This window comes from Gadus macrocephalus, chromosome 12 (assembly GCF_031168955.1).
Source record: "Gadus macrocephalus chromosome 12, ASM3116895v1".
Classification (NCBI taxonomy): domain Eukaryota; kingdom Metazoa; phylum Chordata; class Actinopteri; order Gadiformes; family Gadidae; genus Gadus; species Gadus macrocephalus.
In genome coordinates this window covers 6,884,596-6,895,900 of record NC_082393.1, presented here as the reverse complement: position 1 = coordinate 6,895,900, position 11,305 = coordinate 6,884,596, and the positions used below count along the sequence as shown (strand labels likewise).

Below are 11,305 nucleotides of genomic sequence, written 5' to 3'. Positions count from 1 at the left end.
CTACGTACTGTATAACAACATATCCCCAGCCATTCAGGTAGTGAATATCTAGGCCTACATAATGTAACACATCATTCCACATCCACTCATAAACTGCATATAGGCCTACTGTATGTCCCAATCTACTCACTAACTGTATATCTACAGGCCTACATATTATACACAACATATGTGTAGTTGTATGTAACAGTGAGCCATGTCTGTTATAACAATTCATTTAGGGAGAACATTTTATCTGAGAGCTTACCTCAATCCAAGCTTTTGTCCAACAATATAACAGAGATCATAAAGTATACAAATGTGATAACAGTAATCATTACTATCCCATAATTATTTATCACTGCAGCAATGAACATACAATGTTTACACGTGTTGATTTATGATAGATTTGCTCTCTCTGTAACCCACTTTCTTCCAAATACAACAATGTATGATTTATTTGACACTTTTGTCAAATCTCAATGTTCTATTAAAGCCTCTTTACACTTTCACTCTCTGAGAAAAAAGTGGCATTGTCTGCCGTTAGATGCATGCTCTCACAATGTTAGTCTACGTTGACAAGGAAAAACACTTAGATGCAGTTATTCATGATGTTAAGTGTGTGTAACTGCAAACAAACGTTATTGGAAGGACACACAATGAACCAAACAGAAGGAAATACCAAAATGATTACAGATGGAAACAGAAACAGAAATCCAACTGAGAAAAGTCTTATTATTTTTCAGCAAAATATCCAAATATACTTCTCCGAACAGTATTGGAACAACTAAATCACTGAAAATATATATATATATTTATTTAATAATATGTCCATGGACATATCCACCATCTTCATATATTATCAATATATCCCACTGATGGGAAACCGGTATCAGAATGTTTTCAGAATGTGCTTAATTCATTTTTGTGTGACAGTGTGCACCAGTAGTTCTCATGATATGATAACATGTAGATTATTACTAGGCTACTAGAGTAGGCTATGTATTAGGCCACCCCCACTCCTAATCCTACAGCAGCTCACATCTGGAGCACCGAGTGACGCGACAGGGTACTGCCGACGTCTGCAAAGTTTCATCTGCTGCTGGTGCCTAACTTTCTACAATGCTTCTCGGTATGCTTGCTGCGTTAATTTCTTCTTTCCTCCTCATCGAGGCGAAAGAGAAAGACTTTTACACTTTTAAAGTAGTTAACAGCAGAGGCAGACTAGTGTCCCTGGAGAAATATCGGGGTTCGGTAAGTTGAGAAGGTGCAGTCAGAACCGACGCTCGGTTTTGGACCGGTGGTCTTGCATGTCAACATAATGAATGTATGTCTGAACAAAGAAATAGTTAGGTTTTATTCAAAGTAGAATCTACGTTTATATTTTGGGTAGGCCTACTCTGTCGGTTACAGTAGTCAGCACGGTTTACATCACCAAATGAGGTCTCTTTGATTGTGTAGCGTATCCTTCATACGTGGCAAACGGCCTACAGCCCTAAGGGGCTGTACACGGCTTGATGTAAAACCAATGCACAGCTTGATAACTTACTTTTGTATTCTCATCATCCATATATGCCGTTAGTAATCATCTCGAAATCTAATTAGAATCGAATTCTGTGTTGCTGCATCCTGGCATGTTATGTTGATTTATTCGATACTTGTGATTACTTCACCCCGCCACTAGATGTCCTCTTAAGATAATATTCGTGCCCTTTACCACTGACACGGTCTACAATATTCAAATTATAAACCCTTATTGCCATTGATCAGTTTGTCTTAAAAAAGCAATGTATACGTAATTACAAAAAATAATATAGACAGAGATGATCGAAGACATAAAACATATGCATATAACCTAAAGTATAATGCAGTATACAAGTCATTACAGTTGGTAACTATAAATGCAGAAGAGAATAGAGAAAATACATGATAATCGAACTACAAATTATTTTCATTACCTCTCTCGATAGAGGGGATGGTTTCTTTATTGATGTTGTTACATCGCCATAGCGCGGTGTGGTGATGGGCCGTCCTACATGCAGAGAGGAGGGGAGGGTCTTACAGGGTCTGGGTGACTGTGGATTGCAAGGTCAGAGGTGCACTGGGTGGGGAGATAAGCCATCCAGTGAGATATAATCTCCCAGCAGCAGTTTACCATCCATTCTCTGACCTGCTTGGTGCCAGGCTGTGGGGCGGTGGTGAAAAAACATCCAAGACGATGATTTGTATTGGTCATATGATATCAAAAATATCATCTTTGATATTCCCACCCCATTATCCCCCGTGAACGGTTGGAGCGAAACGCTTGATCATGTTAACTGTTGTTGATGATAAAGCTTAGTTTAGTTGTAAAGATAGATAGATGGATTGATGATTTTAAAGATGGATAGAAGGATGGCTTGATGAAAATGGATGTATGGTGTATTTACTTGACCTGACAGTGATGTACTGGTTCGCTATGACTACAGGCGTCCATGTTGGTCAGTGTGCAACGATTGCCACGACGACATGTGTCTCTGGTGGTGTGATGTGTTGTAACGGTTACTATGGCACCGGCTGGTAAGGCTTTTAACAGTCTAACAGTGTAACAGTGTGACGGTTACTATGACGACAGGTGTCCCTGGTGGTGAACGCGGCCGGGGAGGGTTGTAGCAGTGTAGCAGTGTAACAGTGTGACGGTTACTATGACGACAGGTGTCCCTGGTGGTGAACGTGGCCGGGGAGGGTTGTAGCAGTGTAGCAGTGTAACAGTGTGACGGTTACTATGACGACAGGTGTCCCTGGTGGTGAACGTGGCCAGGGTGGGTTGTAGCAGTGTAGCAGTGTAACAGTGTGACGGTTACTATGACGACAGGTGTCCCTGGTGGTGAACGTGGCCGGGGAGGGTTGTAGCAGTGTAGCAGTGTAACAGTGTGACGGTTACTATGACGACAGGTGTCCCTGGTGGTGAACGTGGCCGGGGTGGGTTGTAACAGTGTAGCAGTGTAACAGTGTGACGGTTACTATGACGACAGGTGTCCCTGGTGGTGAACGTGGCCAGCGACTGTGGCTTCACGGAGGAGCACTACCGGGACCTGCAGCAGCTGCAGAAGGACTACGGGCCGTACCACTTCAACGTGCTCGCCTTCCCCTGCAACCAGTTCGGCCAGCAGGAGCCCGGCAGTGACAAGGAGATTGACAGCTTCGTGCGCAGAGTCTACGGAGTGTCTTTTCCGCTCTTTAGTAAAATCGCTGTGGTTGGAACGGGAGCCAACAACGTCTACAAGTACCTGGCCGGTTAGTAGTCAAATAAGTTCCAGAGTTGGAGGGCCAACACGCTGTGGAGAAAGTATCAGGGCAAAGGACATCATTGAAAGTGGTTGAGGTTGATACAATTTAATAAAAAAGAATCAAATATTTAATTTAGAATCTGAGTAAAATATTTTGCTTTAGGAAATTAAAAGGATCAAATATCTTAATATAGCAAAGTAGCTTTAACAACAGTACTTACAGTTCAGTCTAACAATACTTCCAAGGGATTTACCTTGAGGATAAAAAGAGAGCTTTGTTGGCTTGGAAAGCAAAACATTTAAATTGCCAAAGCAGTTGAGCAGTTGATCTATCAATCAGTCTTTCTCTCTCTTCATCTCTCTCTATCTCTCTATTCATCGATTTTAATCATCTGAAACATCTCACGGTTCTTCTCATCGTCTCTCAGAGTCTTCAGGGAAGGAGCCAGACTGGAACTTCTGGAAGTATCTTATCGACGTGAGGGGGAAAGTACTGGATGCATGGGGCCCCGGCGTGTCCGTCAAAGACATCAAACCCAAAGTGGCGGAATTGGTGCGAGGGATCATTTTAAAGAAGAAGGAAGAGCTTTAAAGATACCAACATTGTTCAACTTTATTCCTGTCCTTGCCAAGTGCAAACCACTGTCAACGTTACATTTGAGGCCAATGCCACAAAACCCTGAATGGGATGTGTTCTACTAAAATATAGGGTTATTGGAATAATGGAAAAAATCATCAAACTTTTCGCTACCTTTTATGAGCACTATTAAACCCTTTATCACCACTATGTTGTCGAAAGTTCCCCGACCATCAGAGGTATTCAACATTTGTTTTTCATTGGAAGTCATTTTGTAAAGAAGCAAAATAAATGTGTTCCGTTTTGTAAAGTTATTGTAGAGTTTATTAGAATAAACAATTCCTCAAAGAGTTAATGATATTTTACGAGGCACTTTACAACGACTCACCATTGAACAGGTAGGGCCTAGACCGTGAAGCCAGAGACAGGTCATCAAGGAGATGGTAGGGGTTAGACAATGAATACAGAGATCAGCCATTAAGGAGTATAGGTTGGACAGTTCAGAGACAAGTCATTAAGGAGCAGGTAGTTGTGAGGTTGTGAATACAGACCAAGGTCAATGAAGGACCAGGGAGGGTTATCAGTGAATACATATAAATTGGGGGCTAGGAATCTTTCTTAGGGATGTGTATGGGGAGATTGACAATCAATTAAACTAGAAAATAAAAACAAACAAAACAAGACTATATCAAATGTCTTCTTTTGTAGTTTTATACCATAATAAATGTGTTAATGCTGCACATAGTATAATGTAATTTATTCAGACATATTCATTCAGAACCAGCTCATTGGTCACATTAAATATTCAACTTTTTTCACCAAACAGATAAAGCAAACATTGTATCAAACCAATGGCACTATGTCTCAAAATAAAATAAAGATACAAACCACCTTGCAATTCCTTCCTATATACCATAACATTGTGGTGCGGATCCTGCAGATCTGGGAGCCAGACGAATTTGCAAGCTCATGTTTTATTTGCCCTGGCATTTGAGTCTGGCCCTACCGTCCAGACAGATTTCAAGCAGACCAGGCCTGGATCAGGCCAATCCCTAGCGTTCCTTAAATCTAGGTTAGGTTTCTGCTACTGACAATATCTGTACAAACAAAGTTACCCGAACGACACCTAAAGCACAAATAAAGAAGATTAAGAAATGATTAGTTATTCTGATATCTTTCCCACGTTCCATTGTTTCCATTAAGTTTCATGTTCGAAACGTGTTGTGGGTGTCGAATTAAAAATAAATGATCTTAAATACATTACTTTTAATTATCTATTATTTTATTTTATCGTATGACAATGTTTATATGTGAAGCACTTTGAGGCTGCATTGTGTATGAAAAGTGCTATATAAATAAAGTAGCCTTGCCTTCTTCTCTGCAGACCATGAAAACAACTTGGAGCTGATGATTTGGCGGTTCGCAAACATATATTAAATTGTGAAACACAAATTAGCTTCACATTATGAAGGTTATGAAAATGTTAAAAAGTCAATTTGTTATGAGAAATCCTTTTGGCACTCAAAAGCTCAGAATGATCAATGCAGAACGGTGGATGCAAGGCTTGGTAAATACCAGTTGGTGCAGCCCACTCCTGGGTAGACACTGCAGCTATAGTCAGCTCTGACCCCCTTTCCTAGAAATGTCTTACTTCCTGTGGGCTGTGAACCTCAGCTGGGGCTATTTCCCAAAATGAAGGCTGCAACCTTGCTAGAACACTTCCTTGCTAGTCGCGTCCTATGGAGATGAGGCTAAAGTGCTGGCTAGAGTGCTGCCTAGCGTTTGCAGCGTTCAGAGTTTGGAACGTCTTGCTAGTGTGGAAGCGCTTCCGCTTCCGCTTTTTGGATTAACTTTATTAATCCCCAATGGGGAAACTGGTTTGCCACCATGGCCTGTATACAACATAGAAAATACAGTACAGCACAGGAATACAAGTACCAACATAAAACAAGGAACAAGCATGGTCACAGAGGGAGTATGGTCCACTACCATAGTCAATTAATAGAAGGTCAAAACTGAACTAAAAATATGGAATGGAACCCTATTGCCACAACCGGTCAACAGCATCAATAAATATAAATACAGCAGAATTACATCAATCAAATTAGTAGTCCTGATTAAAAAGCTTAGCTGCTGCAGGAACAAAAGACCTCCTAAATCTCTCTGTTGAACATCTGGGTAACAGGAGACGTTCAGTCCTGCCACTTCTAACGAAAAGCTGTGCAATATTTGCTCCTGTGGTAAACATTTAAATATTTTAATTGTTGAAATTGTTATTGGCGACAGTAGTTTGTTTAAACACCAGCTACTTACATTTTAAAACAAATCAATCCATGCAATATATATATATATATATATATATATATATATCATTACGTTGCAAAAAAGTTTAAAAAAAACGCACAGGTTAATTTTTTTCATTGACATGAGTTATCTATAAAAAGCAATACGGCACAAAATATTTCTGAAAACGTTCAAAAACTTCACTTGTGTAAAGCAATGTGTACTGCTTTCCAGACGCAATTTGTAAATACCCCGCCCAGCGTGTGAACGCTGGGCGGGGTAGAATTGTGGATTACTGCTACAGAATTGTGGATAGAATTGTGGATAGAATTGTGGACAGCGTTCACACGCTGGGCGGGGTAGGATTGTGGGTATTTTGGCTCGTTAAGGATCCAGAGATCTCGGAATTCTCCAAAATAAAGGATGCGAAAGGGGCGCGAATTTTCGAGCGTTCTCAACATTGGGACAGTGCTTGTCTGCGTTCTATGACGTAGCATGCTTAAATGGGCGGCCGTTGAGCACGCTTCCTTCACTTTGGGAAACAGCCTGGGTTGTCAGGGTGTGTGTGTTTCCCTGGTTTTCCCTCCTGTGTTGATTACTGTTCCCTCCCCTAATGTGTCTCAGCTGTTGCTCGTTGTGTTTGTTATTTAAGCCCTCGTCTTTCCTTTGTTCCTTGTGCTGTCATTGTGGTTTATCGTGGTTTGCTGTGGTTAGTCTTGCGTGTTCCGTGTTCCTTGTTCCCTCCCGAGTTCCGAGTTGTCTCCCGAGTTCCCTGATTCTTGTGCCTTAGCGCTTAGGCTTGAATAAAGTGCCGTTTTCGAGAAACCGTCTGCGTTTGGGTCCTACCTGCCTGCCTGCACCCGCAGCACATTAACAGAATGACAGCACCACGAATGGACCCAGCGGACGATCAGGTTAGCCGTGAGCGGCAGGATTTATTTATTTTGAAGGCAATAGATCGCTGGAAGAGTTTGGGGTGCCACCCGGTTATCCGTGAGCTGCAGGATTCATTTTTTATGAAGGCGATAGCTCGCTGGGAGAGTTTGGGGTACCACCCGGTTCCTCCTGGCACTCCAGCTCCCGCTTTGACTCCGGTCCCCGAGCCCTGTCCGGTTCCTGAGCCCACTCCTAGCCTTCCAGAGGGGGACCGGCCTCTTCGCCTGCTTGAGGTGGTCCGCCCTCCGCTCCTGCCTGAGGGGGCCCGCCCCCTGCTCCTTCCAGAGGGGTACCGGCCTCTGCTCCTGCCGGAGGGGGTCCGCCCTCCAGACCGTCCAGGGGAGGCACGCTCCCCGCTCCTGCCTGTGGGGGCCCTCCTTCCCGAGGGGGGTTCCCCTTCAAGGCCTTCCACCGGAGGGGACCCGCCCCCTACCTGGCCTTCCACCAGAGGGGACCCGCCCTCTGCCTGGCCTTCCACCAGAGGGGACCCGCCCTCTGCCTGGCCTTCCACCAGAGGGGACCCGCCCTCTGCCTGGCCTGCCACCAGAGGGGACCCGCCCCCTACCTGGCCTGCCACCAGAGGGGACCCGCCCTCTGCCTGGCCTGCCACCAGAGGGGACCCGCCCTCTGCCTGGCCTGCCACCAGAGGGGACCCGCCCTCTGCCTGGCCTTCCACCAGAGGGGACCCGCCCTCTACCCTGTCCACCGGAGGGGACCCGCCCCCTACCTGGCCTGCCACCAGAGGGGACCCGCCCTCTGCCTGGCCCTCCTCCTGAGGGGACCCGCCCTCTGCCTGGCCCTCCTCCTGAGGGGACCCGCCCTCTGCCTGGCCCTCCTCCTGAGGGGACCCGCCCTCTGCCTGGCCCGCCTCCTGAGGGGACCCGCCCTCTGCCTGGCCCGCCTCCTGAGGGGACCCGCCCTCTACCTGGCCTGCCTCCTGAGGGGACCCGCCCTCTACCTGGCCTGCCTCCTGAGGGGACCCGCCCTCTACCTGGCCTGCCTCCTGAGGGGACCCGCCCTCTACCTGGCCTGCCTCCTGAGGGGACCCGCCCGCTACCTGGCCTTCCTCTTGAGGGGACCCGCCCTCTACCTCACCTTCGCCGGCCTCCTGAAGGGTTCCGCCTTCACCGCTGCCGGCCTTCTGAGGGGGTTCTGCGCCACTGCAGGTCTCCTGAGGGACTGAGCCCTCATCGTCCTTGCCGCCGGCCTCCGGAAGGGTTCCGCCTTCACTCTGCCTCTGCTTGCCCCCCAGGCCGTCCGCCTGAGGCTCCCTGCCATGCCCTGGGGCAGTTTTCTGGCCGCCCGCCTGACGTCCCTCGGCTCTGCCCCAGTCCATTTATTTTTTTTGATTCCCCCCTCCTGGCGCCCCTCCACCCACCCGTTTTGGGTTGGACTTTCTTTGTTTTTTTGCTTGTCGTGGGTCGCCTGGGAGTCGACCCTTAAGGGGGGGGTACTGTCAGGGTGTGTGTGTTTCCCTGGTTTTCCCTCCTGTTTTGATTACTGTTCCCTCCCCTAATGTGTCTCAGCTGTTGCTCGTTGTGTTTGTTATTTAAGCCCTCGTCTTTCCTTTGTTCCTTGTGCTGTCATTGTGGTTTATCGTGGTTTGCTGTGGTTAGTGTTGGTGGTTAGTCTTGCGTGTTCCGTGTTCCTTGTTCCCTCCCGAGTTCCCTGATTCTTGTGCCTTAGCGCTTAGGCTTGAATAAAGTGCCGTTTTCGAGAAACCGTCTGCGTTTGGGTCCTACCTGCCTGCCTGCACCCGCAGCACCTTAACATGGGTGAACTGTCCCCGGAGCGAAAGGAAGAACAACAACGACAAGGAGAAGAAATGTTTTATGACGAGGCCTCCGCCTCAAGGTGAGTTTCCATGTGAGATGTGAACACCACCTGCCAGGGAACAGGGGAAGTACAACCCAGCCCTACGCAGGTCGCTCCACGTTGATGGTCGTGACCGTGGCCATGAAGCATCGCTGGAACAGGCGCTCCGGCTCGGGGGGCTGGTTCTCACAGTCCAGCTTCCCCCTTACAAAGTGTCTCCGGAGCCCCTGGGGTCCGGCAGGGCCTATCGGCTGGCTGGAGACATGGGGTCTGGGGTCCGGGGGTCTGGAGACTGGAGCCAGTGAGCCAGGGGGCGGTTTGATTAAAGGGGGAAGATACAGTTCAACACTCTTTTTTTGAAAAGTTCTTAAAAAAAGACACCAAGACAATGAAAGAAACTAAACAATGTGCAGGAAAATAGAATATTTATGTTGAATAGTTTTCATGAAGACGGAATAACCTTGACTTCAGTTGAATAAATATAGAATCATCACAATATTTTGAAAACGAAAGAAGTGCACTTTATAACTTAATTTCCCCCTGTCATTTTCCTATTCCTATTCTGATTGTTATGCAATACAATCTCAAAATGTTAAAAATAATTATACTGGATACATTTATTTGAATCGCCCCGAAAGCTTTTTGATGAATTTTGTGAAATAAAATATCTGAAGTTTTTATATATATATTATATATAATTGTTCCAAAGTGGATTATCTTCGGTTGCCATGACATTTGATGCGCTCAACATTTTGCCAAGATCAGAAGTGAAACCTAAGATGGCTGCCGTACGTACCTGTTGTTCCAAGATGGAGGCCGTTGTCAAGGCCTCTGGGTTTAGTAGACATGAAGAGGTAGCACAGGACACACAGGGTGATGATGAAGGCCAGCAGCACCACCGCCGCAATGGACAGACCTATGAGCGCCCCTACACTGGAACATAGATGCAGAAAAGAAGGAACACAGAAGAAGAAGAAGAGGTGTTTATCAGTTGTTTGTTTCCTATGATGCAATTCTTGACCCCTGGGGCCCTTACCTTGAGCTTGAGCGAAACCCTTACCTGGACGCACCCTTTACTAAATGGGTTTAAACATGATAGCTAAACAAAACAAATTGCAATTAAAGTCAGGAACAATTTATAGCTTATAATGTATGTAATATATAATATATCATGAAAAAGGCTATTGATTTTGAGGCCACATTGGGTAGTCAGTGAATGATGGCATGCTAATGTAAACATGTTTATGCATCATGAAATGCTAATGTCAGCATCAGCTAATTGGGCTGTGAACTGACAGTACTTGCATTTATTTATTTTGCATTTATATAATGTGTAAATTTTTTAACTTCCTACTCTCTGCTGCAATACATGTACTGATGATTAACACTTTGACATTTAACATTTTTAACGGTACTTGTAATTATTCTGATGATTATCCAAGATGAAACTCTGCCTCACTCACTGTTACATAAATAACACAGAAATTAACCCATAACTTAAACTCTGATAAAGGGGCCTCCAGCAACCTCAAAGTATCGCTGTTGAGGTTCATCTAAACAGCAGTTGAATGGAAATCTCTGTTGCATTTTGTCATATTGTATAGATGATGTGTCAGCATTCACAGGCCTGTAGGAAGTAAATATGCCTTAAGTATACAGACATTCTGTTGGATATTTGCATAATGCATTAGAAGTAGTTAAATTAAAGTTCAATGTGAAGGTATACGGTTGTCGGTTAGAGATGGTTATGTTTAGATATTTGGTGAGAGATGGTCATCTTTAGGTTTTATTTTACAGATGGTTAAGTTCAGGTATTGGGTTACAGGTGGGAAAGTTCAGGTATTGAGAGAATGATGGTTATAGGTGTTCGGGTAGAGATGGTCAAGTTTAGGAATTTAGTTAGAAAGGGTTACGATTAGGTGGTTTGAGAAAGCTAAATTGAGGCATTAGATTAAAAAAGGATTAGGGTTAGGTTTTAGGTTAAAAGAGGGATAGGGATAATTATTAGATTAGAAAGGGTTGCATGTGGGTAAGGGTTGCTTTGGTTCCCATATCTGGATACTTGTAAGTTGTAATCGAGTCAGCTGAAAGATAATTATCAATATATTAAACCACAGGTAATAAAAGTTGTACCGTGTTATGCATGCCTGTCAGATTGATAGTGTAGATAAGACTTCATAGCACCCATCAAACCAAAACTGCACAATAAGTGCTGTTGACATTTCCTTCCAGACAGTCACCCCCTCACACAGTCATGTGTGAGAGGGTCAGAGGAAATCAAACCAGCCAACCTGAGGTTGCTAGACAACCTTTCCTTATCCCTTAGCTATTGAAAATAAAGTCCACTAGACAACTTTTTTTTTTCTGAACTGGAATGGGATTTATTTATAGTAGCCTATATTACAACATTTTCAACTTAAGATAATTACTCATTAAACTAAATGCA

At 44.7% G+C, this 11,305-nt stretch overlaps 2 protein-coding genes and 1 long non-coding RNA gene across 3 annotated transcripts in view; 1 reads left to right on the top strand and 2 right to left on the bottom strand.

Annotated features, from left to right (window-relative positions):
- The first annotated feature begins 1,008 nt into the window (after nucleotides 1-1,008).
- On the top strand, nucleotides 1,009-4,135 carry gpx7 (glutathione peroxidase 7). The gene is made up of 3 exons (XM_060067134.1): nucleotides 1,009-1,233; nucleotides 2,994-3,255; nucleotides 3,677-4,135. Exons 1-3 carry the CDS (start codon nucleotides 1,102-1,104, stop codon nucleotides 3,838-3,840), a joined length of 558 nt encoding a protein of 185 aa, XP_059923117.1. The 5' UTR covers nucleotides 1,009-1,101; the 3' UTR covers nucleotides 3,841-4,135.
- A 432-nt stretch (nucleotides 4,136-4,567) lies between these two features.
- LOC132469204 (uncharacterized) lies at nucleotides 4,568-6,158 on the bottom strand. The gene is made up of 2 exons (XR_009528374.1): nucleotides 5,454-6,158; nucleotides 4,568-5,416 (listed from the first exon to the last, which is right to left on the bottom strand). It is a non-coding gene; the product is annotated as an uncharacterized LOC132469204 (long non-coding RNA).
- A 2,685-nt stretch (nucleotides 6,159-8,843) lies between these two features.
- The window catches only part of LOC132469785 (protein shisa-like-2A), a 3,628-nt gene continuing 1,166 nt past the window's right edge, over nucleotides 8,844-11,305 (bottom strand). The window contains exons 2-3 of the mRNA XM_060067857.1: nucleotides 9,656-9,792; nucleotides 8,844-9,151 (exon numbers count right to left, since the gene is read on the bottom strand). Coding sequence (XP_059923840.1) covers nucleotides 8,961-9,151; nucleotides 9,656-9,792 — 328 coding nt within the window. The 3' untranslated portion in view covers nucleotides 8,844-8,960. The remainder of the gene's footprint in view (nucleotides 9,152-9,655; nucleotides 9,793-11,305) is intronic.